The sequence below is a fragment of the Pempheris klunzingeri genome, chromosome 14 (genome assembly GCF_042242105.1).
Source record: "Pempheris klunzingeri isolate RE-2024b chromosome 14, fPemKlu1.hap1, whole genome shotgun sequence".
Taxonomy (NCBI): Eukaryota; Metazoa; Chordata; class Actinopteri; order Acropomatiformes; family Pempheridae; genus Pempheris; species Pempheris klunzingeri.
In genome coordinates this window covers 11,263,881-11,277,912 of record NC_092025.1, presented here as the reverse complement: position 1 = coordinate 11,277,912, position 14,032 = coordinate 11,263,881, and the positions used below count along the sequence as shown (strand labels likewise).

At 42.3% G+C, this 14,032-nt stretch overlaps 1 protein-coding gene across 1 annotated transcript; it reads right to left on the bottom strand.

The window, feature by feature from the left end:
• Positions 1-8,884: 8,884 nt before the first annotated feature.
• On the bottom strand, positions 8,885-12,888 carry LOC139213149 (organic solute transporter subunit alpha-like). Its single transcript, XM_070843783.1, has 8 exons — positions 12,528-12,888; positions 11,545-11,696; positions 11,277-11,350; positions 10,241-10,399; positions 9,944-10,055; positions 9,704-9,850; positions 9,163-9,268; positions 8,885-9,062 (listed from the first exon to the last, which is right to left on the bottom strand). Exons 1-8 carry the CDS (start codon positions 12,628-12,630, stop codon positions 8,911-8,913), a joined length of 1,005 nt encoding a protein of 334 aa, XP_070699884.1. The 5' UTR covers positions 12,631-12,888; the 3' UTR covers positions 8,885-8,910.
• Between the last annotated feature and the right edge of the window lie 1,144 nt (positions 12,889-14,032).

Genomic DNA, 14,032 nt, shown 5'->3' with positions numbered 1-14,032 from the left:
GTTCAGGTCAGGTCAATGCAAAAAGAGTTCAGAAGGATGTTGATGTTTTCTGTAAAATAAGTTGCAAAATTGCAGTGAAGCATCATTGTGATGCGCTAAACTGATATCATGCAGTAGTTCCATTTGAAATGGTGTATGAAGCAATAACTGCTCTTATTAGCATGTATACTTAAGAGTGTGCTCATTAAGACACTCGTGTTTTTAGACTCCTCCTTCTGACGCTTGCAGCCTTTCATTGGTTGACCTAGTGGGGTTGGCATGGAAACACAGAATGAAGCATGCTAAATTAGGACCTAAAGAGGCGCACCGTCTCTCCAGAGGCAGGAGCAGACACAAACACATGCAGACCACAGAAAACCAGGGTGCCCTCAGTGCATTATGGGTGCTGTAATTAGTGTAACATATCTGGGGCAAGGGGGCTGGCCTTAAAGACCCACAAATAACCCCGTAAACAGAGGTAACTCTGAGACAGTTTATGCAATATACTGTAGCTGAAACATTTATTCTAACACTTTCCCCTGTTGTACTTTACTCAGGGCTGCTGTCACTATCACTTATAAGCATGAAAGCCACACTGCTGAGAAATCATGTGAATGGATGCTGACAAAAGGCAGCATTCACTGAATATGCCAGTTTCCTCTCTTAAAGTGCATTGATCATATTTGTAGCAGCAGTTTCCTGTTCGAGGGAGCAAAAAAAATTATTTATCACACTGTGGCACAACGTGAGCCCTCATAACCAACCTGATCTCTGCTCTAACAGACGTGATCGTAAAGCTACATGCTGTTTTCGCTCATTTTTAAATGTTTTAATCCTATGTGGCAGGTGTTATCAAGAAGCAAACCTGTGTTCTGTCACAGCCTCAAGGGGAAACTGTTCTTTTCTCAGGGAGATAGTTTTACCCTCTGTGGCTTGTATCAGCACCTGATGTGGTGAAACCCTCGTGTTTTTCTCAAGCAAATGATGGTCTTCTCTTCTCAGCTTGCAGCCTCTGGCTTCTTAAAGTAAACAGAGGTCTTTTTGTGTCACCTCTGCAATGCTTTTTTTTGTGAAAAATTCACCCTTTGTCCTTTACTCATTTCCAACACCAGACTCCTCTTAACATTACCCCATGACTCCCATCAGCTTCCCATCCTTAACCTGAGGTTTTACTCACCACATTTTTTCCTACATTTTCTGCTTTTGTGCAGATCATCTTTATAGTTCACTCAAGCTTTTTGTATTTTGTAATTATCTGCATTTTCTGAAATTCTCAAACTGGTCCTAAATGTCCAAATCAAATCGCCCACTCAGTCTGAGGGGCATTATTCAGCACATCCATGCGGGTGCATTTCACACTAAGAATAGCAATGACACACATTCCCTAACCCTTTTCCTGATAATAAGGTATGCATGTTAAGCGATTTCCCTTGCAGCTGATTGGCCAGGCTCTGCTGACATTCATGTGCTGGCTATTCAGGTCAGTGAGCTTGGAGTGCGGATAGTGTTGGAAATGTGTTCCTATGGGGACAATCTGAGCCCAGGCTGTAGTAAGATGGTGAGCCACTGCAGGGATTTATCAGTGAAAATATAAAATGTTCACCATTACTCTTTACTTTGATCTTTGGCTCTTCCCTAGATGGCAGTTATGTAATTTCCTTCCATAAAAGATTAACTCAAGAGATGATGTATTCCTACTTAATACAGAGCCAGTAAAGCATTTTATATGTACTCACATGTCTGCAAAATGCCCCAAAATGGAAAACAGGATATAATTCACAAGTGAAACAGATCTCATCTTGCGAAGTACTCATATTGTTTTATTGATTAAATAGGAAACAGAACAACATAGATGAGACTATACACAGAGATATTGTTCTCATCTGAGTATAAGTGGGATAAGGATAAGGATGTGCCAGTGTATGAGCTGGAGATCTCATCTCAGCATCCTCTCTGTCTCGCTCCACAACGTCCACAGTGCCATTCACAATGGCTGCTGTCCACTGTCCCTTTCACTGGAAGGAGTTATTTCCATTCGTCCTCCAAAACCAGTCTCTCCCATAGTTCACAGTGAGATCTGATTCATGTTACATGTGAGCAGGCGCTGTACAGTTCAACATTTTGTGCAAAAAATTAATGGCACGTTTTCTGCTACATACATCCAGAGATAGGTGTGGAATGTAAATTTGGTTGTTGCATTTCTTTATAGAGCTCCTGCGGTTCTTCTCCTGACTTAAATAAAACGTAAAGGGACTGGTTATTATCAAAGAGACTCGCTGGAAAGAAAGACAAAAAGATTTGACAGTTACTACAAAAAGTGGGAGTAACAAAAGTTAAAAGTACTGTAGAAAAGACTGAACAAATTCTGAGTCCTTAGGAAAAGCACCCGTAAAAAGGCACTCGCCCATGTTGTGTGTGTGTGAGACTGTGTTCCCAGAAGACCTTTAATCTTGCTTCTTCTTAGTTACCGATGCTGCTGTGTGTTCAGGTGTGACCCTGAACCTTTCCTGAGTGCATGTCCAGTTGGCTCAGCACCATAGAGCCAGGCTTGTTGCTTTGGCTCCCCGTAGAGATGTTTTGTGCTTGAGTGCTGTCAGCCTCCTTGACTCTGTTACTGTTGCCTGTGGTGTAGTGAAGCCAAGAGATGACAGAGAGACAAGCGAAGAATAACAGTATAGAAATGTGAATCTAAAAAAGTTGGTCATGTAGTTATATTAGGGGAAAAAGTTGCAGTCAAAGCCGTCATCTGTATCGTTGATTGATTCAGTCCTTTGTTTCATTTTCTTATCTGGGTGCTGCCACCCACAGCTGCAGGTTTATTGCCAACCCTGCGGACAGGAACCTTGGACACGGGTATCTTGGTGCGCGGTGGTTCTTTAGCTTGAGGGATTTGGGAGCCAGCGTGAGACTGTGCGCCATGCTTCACAGGGATCTTTGAGTCACGCGGTAAACTGGTGAGGACTTTCAGTTGGGCAGGCTGCTGACTCTCCTCCTGGACGTGTTTTGAGGTGGGCGCATCACTGATTTTATCTTTGCTTCCAGCATCATGTGAGTTGAAATGGGGCCTCTCTCCTTCGAGCACAGGAGTAGGTGGGTCCCTGCTTGATTCCTCATCAACATGTTGACTGTCCCGGACAGGTATCTTGCCTGCTCTGCCCCCTCCAACTACAGGTATTTTGCTAAGTCCTGATGCTTTTCCTTGTGATGTCCTCTTTTCTCTGGAGGGGCCCTGGAGGCTTGTCCGTGATTCATGCAGTTCTTCTGTTTTAGGCTGCATGCTCTGGGCAACTGGGCCATCCACTGATGCCTGTCCACATCCCCTCATCTTTACAGAGGCTGGCGCTTCACTTGGCCAAGGTGCAGGGGTAGATGGAGGAGAAGTGACAGGGCAAGGGGCAGGGGTAGGTGCAGGAGGGGCTTTAGACTGAGAAACTGGGATCTGACCAGGAGAGTATGTAGATACAGAAATTGGGATACTAACAGGGGCAGGGGGGTCTTTAGATACAGACACTGGGATCTGAGCAGGGGCAGGGGGGTCTTTAGATACAGACACTGGGATCTGAGCAGGGGCAGGAGGATCTTTAGACACCGAAATTGGAATCTGAGCAGGGAAAGGAGGGTCTTTACATACTGGAATTGGGATTTGAGCAGGAGCAGGAGGTTCTTTAGATACAGAAATTGGGATCTGAGCAGGGGCAGGCAGGGTTTTAGATACAGAAACTGGGATCTGAGCAGGGGCAGGAGTTTCTTTAGATACAGAAATTGGGATTTGAGCAGGGGCAGGGGGGGGTTTAGATACAGAAACTGGGATCTGAGCAGGGGCAGGAGTTTCTTTAGATACAGAAACTGGGATCTGAGCAGGGGCAGGGGGGGGGTTAGATACAGAAACTGGGATCTGAGCAGGGGCAGGAGTTTCTTTAGATACAGAAACTGGGATCTGAGCAGGGGCAGGGGGGGTTTTAAATACAGAAACTGGGATCTGAGCAGGGGTAGGAGTTTCTTTAGATACAGAAACTGGGATCTGAGCAGGGGCAGGGGGGGGTTTAGATACAGAAACTGGGATCTGAGCAGGGGCAGGGGGGGGTTTAGATACAGAAACTGGGATCTGAGCAGGGGCAGGAGGCTCTTTAGATACAGAAACTGGGATCGGAGCAGGAGCAGAAGGCTCTTTAGATACAGAAACTCGGATCTGAGCAGGAGCAGTCGGAGCCTTAGATTGAGAGACTGGGATCTGACCCAGGGCAGGAGGTGTTGGGAATGCTGTGGAAACAACAGCATGAGTGGTAGGGGCCAGAGTCGGTGGCATCTTATCTAAAGAGACTGCTGCAGGAGTGGGTTTAGTCGTGGGAGGAATCTTATCTAAAGAAGCTGGAGATGGAGTTGGGGCCAATGCAGGACAGGGTTGGGCTTTAGCTGTCGTAGTTGAGTTGGAGGAAGGACAAAGATTTGGGACAGTTTCAATAGGAAAAGGGGTCTTATTTAAGTCCATTGGGCTCGAGGTGAATGTAGGCTTGGAAAGGGCCGCTGATACCGAGCCTGAGGTTGTTGATGTGGGAACCGTTGTCATCTTGGAGGGGATAATCAGTGGGGAAGAGGAGGGTTTGGCTGTAACAGTAAAGGTCTGTGATACTGTCACTGGGGCTGTAGATTGTCCTGCAGATGAACTCACAGGCGATTTGTAGGAAGTGGATGTTTGCAGGTTTAAAATACTAGCAGAATCCAGTTTAGCAGGTGGAGGTTGGGTAAAAGCAACAGAGGTGGGAAGGATGTGGGTTACTGGTGGAGGTTTAGCTGGCGTAGGAAGTGGAGTGACTACAGGGCTAGGTTTGCTTACTGAAGCAAAAGTTTCAGGAGGTGCCCACTTGCTAACTGTAGAGGAAAGAGTTGAACTAACTGAGGGAACCTTCACCTCTGTGGCTGGAGTCTTCAGAGGGGCTGTGGTGGTAGCAGAGGTGGAGCTCGATGAAGATTTCACAGGGGAAGACATTATTGGCGCTGAAAGGCTTGTTAACGTTACTGGGGTAGTTGAGGATTTTGCTGTGGTGGGTGCAGGAGGTGATGTAATGTTAATGCTGGTAGAAGGCTCCGGGGCTAAAGTAGAGTTTGAGCTCAGTTTGACTGAGTGAGTAGTCAAAGTGGAAGATTTGGTCAATGTTGTGATGATGGAGCTCGGCTTCGCAATAGGAGAAGAAGTTGAAGTTGTCTTTTTCAGAGGTGTCACAGATTGAGTCATGGCTGTTGTGGGGATGGCTACAGGAGAGGGTTTTGCCGCAGTAGCAGTGTTAGCAGAGGTAAAAGTCGACGGAGAGTAGATTGTGGGCTTGGAGAAGAGAGATGTGGATGATGCCATGACTTCAGTAACCACAGGACTAATGGCACTGCTGGCTTTTCCCCACTCTGCCTCCACATCAGCCATGATGTCTCCACCCCCTGAGATGGAGTCAAAGGTCAGGAGAGAGGAGATGTCTGCCAGCAAGGAGCTCAGGCTGTTATCACCGGGTACCAAGGGTGGTTCAGAGGTGGGTAAAGGCGGCACATGCTCATTAGTTCTACTCACATTGCCTGTTGTCACCGGGGGAGTTGTGGTCTCTGATGGGCTTGTGGCTGCACTGTCCTGTGCTGTTAAGCTCTTGAGGGGCTCACTGCTCTCAGTCTCTGGGCTGTCCAGAGAGCGGGGCTGGGATTTGGGGGTGAGGGTGAGGTCCTCTTTGATGATTTCCACACTGTTGGCACGGGACGACATGAGAAGTGGGCTCGGAGGGGCTTCCTCCTTGTCCTCTTTATCCTTGGATCGTAACTTAACATTGCCAAAAAGACCCTTCAGGCCACGACGTTGCCGACCCACTGGCTGGGATACAGTTTGGACTCTGCGGTCCCCTCCTCCTCTCCTGCCACCCCTCAGTAACGACAGGAAGCTGAGGGACTTGGCTGAGCTGGCTGAAGAAATGGAGCAGCGAGCAGGGGCGGCAGCTAGAACGCCATCTTCGTCGAGAGGCTCATCCTCTGCCTGCTCCCTCTCTCCTTGACTCACCTCCTGTCCCTTTTCCTTGTCTGGATCCTGCTCCGAATCTGGTGCAGTGGTGTCTGATAATCCATCAAGGGTTTTGCTCCTGTTAACAGGTGACTTGTTGTTTCCATCCCCTTTGTTTCGAATATTAAAGATGTTACCTGGCTTGCGTTTGCCGAACAGCTTAAATCCTTTTCTGATTTTTCCACTTGACTGGGATTCACTAGGAGGGGGGTCCATGTTCTCCGTTTGTACATCCATCTCCTCTCTGTTTCCTCCTTTCTCTGTATTCTCCTGCCACTCGCTGCAGTTATTATCCTCCAGCCAGTGGCTTCAGCATTTATATCCAGACCTTATCTTTATCTCCGTCTGTAGCAACCTCCGTTGCTCTCAGTGCGTTTCTTTATCGGCTGTCTGTATCCCTCCCTCTTTCTATCTTTCCCATCCAGCCCTTTCTCCTCTATTTCTCCCTTGAAAGCCCCTCCCCTTTGCCTCGTTTTTGTCTGGCTGCTCTCCCTGGTTGCCATAGCAACTGAGGAGCTAAGCAGCTTTCGTCAGCAATGCAGAGCCAGGGGCTGTCATCAACCCACCCTGAACGCAGCTTTCTCTTCCTCTCTCTCTTCCTCTCTGTCTGATGACTCTGTTTACATAAACAGCAAAGACAAATACTCCATTAATAGGGCCAAATTTTGAATTCCAAATGATCTGGTTTTATAGAAACATCTCATCCAGATTAATGCAGTGTACGTCTATATGCAACCTAATAATCTTTTAATGGAATAGATTTGCTTTTATTCTAAATAAACTCTTATATAGAAACTCACTCTAATTTCATTTTATGAAATGTTCTAAAATCGTTACATTTTATGAATCAGTTTTGCAGCAAAGTGCAACCAATTCAAGTTTTGGCGAAAATTAGCATATTGGCTTATATGCTTGCTTGCACTGTATTTTCCTCTTTCAATATATTCACCATGCTGCATATTACTTCAAAAAGCATATTTTTAACACCTATTGGAGACCATATAAAAACACACATGTAGTGCTTCCTGTGATGTGTTAATTTGATATTAGTTTCATGAAATCTAATTAAAAGCAACAAAGGTGTGACCTTTTGAACATCTTATCGGAGTCAACAACAGTTCTGAGGACAATTGAGCCATTGAGAAAGGTTACATAATAGTAAATGAATGAATAGATCTTATTCATTGCAAAAGGGGAAAGGGAAAAAAGTTTACTTTACTTTACTGAGCATGGTAGTGTTAATATCATCTCTCTTATTGTCTGTCAATATAATTATCTATTATTGTTATTATTATCTATCATCTTTTATTATCTGCTATCTTGTCTATTTTAATTGGGGCATTTTTTTTTTTTAAGGATTTCAGCATTTGGTAAAAGGTGAGATGTGATTTTTGGAAAATTAGATGTCAAATGCAATCCTGTAAGGCCATCTTTTATTTTCACACTTTTTCAGGTGATTGATGTGACAAGATGTTGTTAGGACACCGGTCTATATGAATAAATAGAATTTAGTTAAGTCCAGGTGGTTGTGTAGGTCTTCTTAGTAGAAGTAAAAACAAATAATTAGAAGTTAAATGTTTCTTTTGGCGTGACCCAAAGATGTCAACACAATGCTAATTTAATATTAGTCTGGTTCCCTTGAACTGTGTTTGTGTTTTTTACAGATTTGTCATGTGAGTCAGGGACAAGCAGCTGCTCGTTCTTTATTACCAGGTTACTGAGTGAAGCTTTGAGGTGGAACAAGCCCGGCCTCTTGTGGTTGCTTAAGAAACAACATCAGGACTCTAGCTGGCTGTAAAATGTGCTCAGAATCTGAAAATAAAGCTGCTGTCTCATCCACATGTTTTCCCTGTCCCAAATAAGTCTGAGCAAGTAGGTCAGCAATCTTTGAACAAATCTGGCTGCTACCGACTGTGTTAAGACACAGTACAAGGTTTAAAGGCACAGTTACACTGACATACAGTTGTAGAGGACAAAGAAATATATCATACAGTTTGAGTTTTCTTAATAAGATGTTTCCAAAGGGTTGGTCTGTTGCAGCAGAGATGGACTGAGTAAGAGTAAAGCTAACATTGGATTGAAGCTAAATTAAAAATGTACAGTGTTACAAATATCTCCCTGTACATGCTGCTCAGTGAATAACGGAAAGAATAGATTTTCTTTTAACATTGTTTTTATTCAATGCATTTATGTTTTGCCACTCAGATCCTCAGTACAGGTTAATGCATGCAGCCTGAGCACTGTAATGAATACATGCATACATACATACTACCTCAGTATTTATTGTCCATTTTACTACAAAAAAAATACATATCATTCTAGGCCTCACTTCTCCACACTATTCTAATGACCACAGTTTCTCACACTCTGTCTCTCTCTCACACACACATACACGCCTACACACACCAACACAAATAAATAGATGTCATTATTTCCTGTTCTCTTTGCAAATGTAAAAATGTTGTTCTTCCAGGCTGGCGGACTGTATATTCTGCATTTTGTAAGAGGCCTCGGTCCCTCTCCTTCATATATTAGTTGCAAAAAGCACTGATGTCTCTATTAATTCTTTATCTTTTTAAACTTTTAAAGCTTAAAGGAATAGTTTGTCATTATATGAAATAAGCATTCTTGTAGAGACTCATGAGAGAAGATGAATACAACCCCACTAAATACTAAACGCAAGAAAAAGTCCTGCACATAACACCTTGTAAAACAACTATGTGTTGTTTTAAAATGTTGGTTGTTGTATGGATCAAACAAAAGAGATATAACGTGTTAGCTTTAGAGGTGACAGAAAATCTAAAATAAGAATAGTTTCTCAAACTCAAGTTCATTGATCTCCTCACTCAGATGATCTGATACGTCGTCAAAGAGTCTTCTGCTCTTTTGCTGTCTGCTATTTAGACATCATGCTCAACGACAGCAGCCTGCATAGCGCTTTTGTCTTCGTCATGTGCCTCAGAGAGAGGTGCGTCATATGTACGACGGTACAAAAACCGAGTGATCAGAGTGAGAATGAACATCTCCATGATCATCATCTGCTGACTGAGCACTGCAAGACAGAGAGAGAAAGAAAATCAGGCTTTCAGGTGGATTATTTTGCATCACATGTCGACGGCGGACGTAGAAAGACAATGAGAGATGTTTCTTACTGGAGCCACGAGCTTGAGAAGAGAAGGGAGGGGCACAGGCGATGGTTCCATCCAAGGCCAGGATGTTAATGATTGATGTCTGCAGCTGACTCAATACAAGTATTAACTAAAGAAGAAAAGCAATTGTTAATCATATACATTCTGTTCATGCATAGTATAAAGCAGTAACAGGTACAGTGTGAGACATTTCTCAGTGATTTCCAGTAGGAGTTTGCCATTACGACACCAAAGAGATGCAACTACAGCCAAGGAGATTGGTGTTCAAACCATTTTGTATTTGTAGTGTTTATGCTTATCTAAACTGAGACTACATTTCCCATGAACCCTGTTGCTCTTTAGCATTCTGTCGCTGAATAGGATGAACACACGGGGAGGGATAACCCTCTATCTGCTATTGTAAGATACCTAAGAAAAGTGTACAAAAAGTACAGAAACACAACTGAGTAGCACTCTTATCATTTTGAGCCATAAAGCAATCGACAATTTGACAGAGAAGAGCGGGAGAGGCTGGTTGTTAAGTTTTCAGTTTGCGTCGACTCACTTGGTAGATGGCATACTTGGGTATTATGTTGAGGTAGCGTAGAAAGCTGTTAGTGTTCATGAAGATGATGGCAACAGGCCAAAGAGAGATGATAGTGAGAACACCAATGAAGGGGTTAATCCAAATGGCCGAGCCAGTGATCTCTAGCTGAAAGAGAACCAAAGAAATATTTACAGTCATGTCATGTTCATTCAAGTTTCAGTAAAATCACACATGTAGAGAAGCATTTCAAACACTTACATCAGAGAGATCGAAGCTGCCATTTGACCACAATACTACGACGAGGACAGAGAGCACTGTCTTTAGGATTGCATACTGAAGAGCACCCAACTTCAGCCAGAATAGCAACTTCCTGAGTAATTCACATTAGAAATGTTATACAATCATGAGACAATTTTCAGTCAGTGCAGAAATAGTATATGAAGACAAGGGTTAATCTAAAATCCTACTTTATGAGAGGCAAAGAACAGAGATTTGAGTTATTAGAGCCAGAACAGTAATATGCAGACTGTACTTGTATAAAACAGGTATAAATACCGTGACATTGGCACACGGGGTAAACAGAGGCAGCAGCAGCAGCAGGGTCCCGTGCTGATCTTGAAAGTTTTGCCCGAAAACCCTTTCAGAAAACCATTGGTGCCCCCCAACTCCTCGATCATCAGAACCAAGATCTTATACACAACCACTGCAAAATAACTAGAGACAGACAGAGAAGTCATTTAGGTAGTTCATGGAGAGCTGACATGTAAGAATTCTCAAAAACAAATTTCACATAATCACTAAATAATTCATTTATTTAGCATATTACATAAAATCACAACTACTCCTGACAGTCAAAAACAGCCCTTGTAAATGGATTTTGACCCAGCTGTTAAACACAATGTACTGTGTGTACTGTACATGATGCACATGAATCAGAAAGCACTGCAGTTATATGGCAGGTGGCAGAGTCCCATAAAGATTTCCTGCATTTTACTGAACTTTTTGCTGGTGATGTGGCACAATCTTTGGGTGTGTAATGATTCATCAAGTGGTAACACTCTTCTACAATCTTCTGCTAGCTCGTACAAGGTCGCCACGCCTTTGATTGATGCCCTCTCCTGATCATCTTACGGTGAATATGCATGGACGGTTTTGGAGGCAACAGCCTTCAGTTCAGTGACAGTGACAGCGTGGCCGTTTCAAAGGCAAAAAGACTTTTGAGCTACATGTCATTAAAGAAAGCTTTATTTAGGGGAATATAATAAAGGAAGATAGGGACTTCTATCATTACCTGGAAGCTGATATATCAAAAAAGATAACAGTAACTACCGGTCACAGACATGAAACAGATGATCACTGGTACTTTTTGTTTTTCAAGGTGAAAAAAGAAGCAGATAAGAGAGAACACACGAGTTGTTTTGTTTCCATTTACATCTTTTGAGCAGGGTTTTATCCCATTAAAATGACACTGATATTTTGAATAAAGCTGAAAAAAGATATTTCTGATGAGATAAATTGTCAAAGAAAGAAACCCTCTATATAAATATTCAGTCCTGTGTACTTATTTAGGTGTAGTTGAGAGAAAACACACCAGTTAGACGTCAGATCTGTGAACATGACTGCCCTCGGGATCCACATCCCAAAGCAAGACATTGTTGCAATGACCTGAAACAGAGAAATACATTAAAGTGCATAAAAAGCAAGATTAGCGTTAACATAGCATGGTTTGTTTTTTATTGTTCCATTTACTCTGTACCAGAGTTCTTTAAAGTTATTCCACAAATGAAGTGGCTGATATCGCCACTGAGTTTATAGTTTTAGCAGCATGATAGAATGTCAAAACGGGCTGGAGTGCTTACTGGTGCTGCACCGTTTACCCAGATGATGGTTGTCTTCTTGGGGTAGGGCAGGTTTTTATAAATATAGACGCACTGCTCCAGGTACAGCAGCAGGGAGAGGCAGGACATGCAGGTGAGCATGGAGTACAGGCAAACTTCAAACACATCTAGCTCTGATTTAAAACAGGAAGAGCAGAGACAGGGAGGGAGAGGGGTCCGAATCATTACAGAGCACAGAGCATGTAGTGGTGTCTGAGAGTCTGAGAGCATTTTGAAACCTTCTAATATCTTCACACAAACCTGAAAACAATTAGAGAGTTTGAGGATCCAGAAACATTTAAAAACACAGGATGTGTTGAGGAAGAAATATTCAAGATTCGGCAAATTTAAGCAAATTTATGGCATTGAATTCTACTCCGCTGTCCAAAAGAGGATGTTGATCAAAATCGCCAAGTGTCAAATCTGACCTTTTGTACACAGGAGTTAAGTGGATCAGTGCTGCAAATTTGCTTAAATGTGATTGTTAGTAATAGCGCAGAATCCTAAATACTTCTTCTTAATTTTGCATGTCATAATGTCTTATTTCTGAATCCTCACACTTATTTTCAGGTTTCCATCAAAAAAAAAAAAAATGACACACAAACACCACAAAACAGATTTTGCTTGGGTTATAGAAATCCATTTTTCTGTTACTCATACTGTATCACAACTCATTAACTGTAAGACGTGATTATTTTATATCCATGACTGTGCACTATTAAGTACTAGCATACTGTATGTATTGTATTTTCTGCTTTATGGCACATTGTTAAATTTTAGACCAGAGGCAAATAAATGATCAAAAGGAAGCCAATATCGTATGATACATTCAAGGTTCTTAGACACACAGATGTTTGTTGGTGTGTGTGTGTGTGTGTGCCTTTCCCGAGTTAATGGCATTATCTCAGACTGGTTGATAGGGAAATATTATCTGCAAACAGGATGTAGTGATGTGGGTCACTTACGCTTTATCACGTCGATAGCCAGTGGGGGCTCTTGTAAACAAGCTGGATCGATGGTGCTGTTAAGTGCTTCCTCCATGGCGTGTGGATATTCCTCCTGAGACATTCTAGTGAATTCTAGTTTTAAAAAGAAAAGGTCTACACAATTTATACTGAACTCTTGAGCTTTCTCTCTGAGTAGAAATGACTTCAGTAAAACCTAATCAGTAGATTCAGATTGTAAAATAACAAAGTACTACTTTAATAATGCGTGTCAGCGTCAGCCAGTGGATTCTAGTAGTAGATTCAACAGAAAGTGTACTTCACCCTTCAGGTGCCTTTTAAGGAGTCATGGTGGAATGAAAGGTGCAGAGCTTACAAGTTTATGAGATGGCTCCCATAAGTAACTGTTGCTCATTCATTCACAGACTTAAGTTGCAGTAATTAAACCAAGGTCAGAGTTTTAGTTAAAGGAGTGCGACCTGGTGAGTTAGGAGGGATGAACTTTGACAGGGTGTGTTCATATAAAAGACACTTCCTTGAGCTATGTGGACTATATGTAGCTTATATTTAAGCTTAAGTGCCTTTAGTAGACAAACAATACTTCTTTTTCCCTCAGGTGAAGGTGAAAGTTTGCTGAGAGGCATCTTGAGTTATGAGCAGATATGTGATAGGACACACCCACATGTACCGATCAATATGACACTTCAGATTTTGGTTTAAACTCACACCCAGAGCATGTGAAATTCTGTTCACTGAGTTATGAGGTGCACATTTATGGCGCCACCTATGGGTCAGGCTCAACATACGTAGGAAGGGCCTATTCCCAAACATGTTCAGAAAATATCTACCAAGCTTCAGGATAAATGGAGAAAAGGTTGAGGAGTTCTGCTAAGTGATGCCTTCTGCGAAGATATTTTTATTGATGGCGGCCGTGTTTTTGAACCAGCCTTGCTCATATTACTGTTTTTAAAAGAGTTCCAATAAACATAAAATAAGCATATATAATGAAGCATTAAGAATTATTCATTCTAAGTTTTGATATATTATGTGTCAATCCATTCTCTGATCTGTAGTTCTTATGAGCTATACATTTTAACAGAAAGTATGTGAGGGGAAAAGTTGGTTGGAGGCTTCGATGCTAAAACATGTATCGATGTTTGGCAGAGGAGGACAGAGAAATTATCATCGCTGCATGATGCCGCCTGTGATCAGTCTTTTAATCCTGTCTAGGCGTGCTTCACAGAAAACAATAGCATACAATGATAATAAGTTCAATCATAAGAATAAATCAAACTAATTCTTTTCTATAGGTTCACCAACTAAGTTACATTGCGGAATTTAAACAAAATTATTATCGTTATTAATAACGATTGCCAACAGTCATTGTCCTCACAGCCTTAATCAATGTGCTCTTACAGGTAAAAATTAGAAAAATAACAGCTTCAGTCCCTGAGGAGGTACGTTAGCATTAGTGACAGCGATGGAAACAAATTAACTATTGAGGGTGCACTACTAATAACATAAGA

Excerpts from the sequence above, each read along its gene's own strand:
- LOC139213149 (XM_070843783.1), bottom strand. The coding sequence starts at position 12,630 with ATGTCTCAGGAGGAATATCCACACGCCATGGAGGAAGCACTTAACAGC. Across the intron at positions 11,697-12,527 it reads GGCTATCGACGTGATAAAGC|AGCTAGATGTGTTTGAAGTT; the intron begins GTAAGTGACCCA and ends GTTTTAAATCAG. Across the intron at positions 9,269-9,703 it reads CCAAGTATGCCATCTACCAA|TTAATACTTGTATTGAGTCA; the intron begins GTGAGTCGACGC and ends TTTCTTCTTTAG.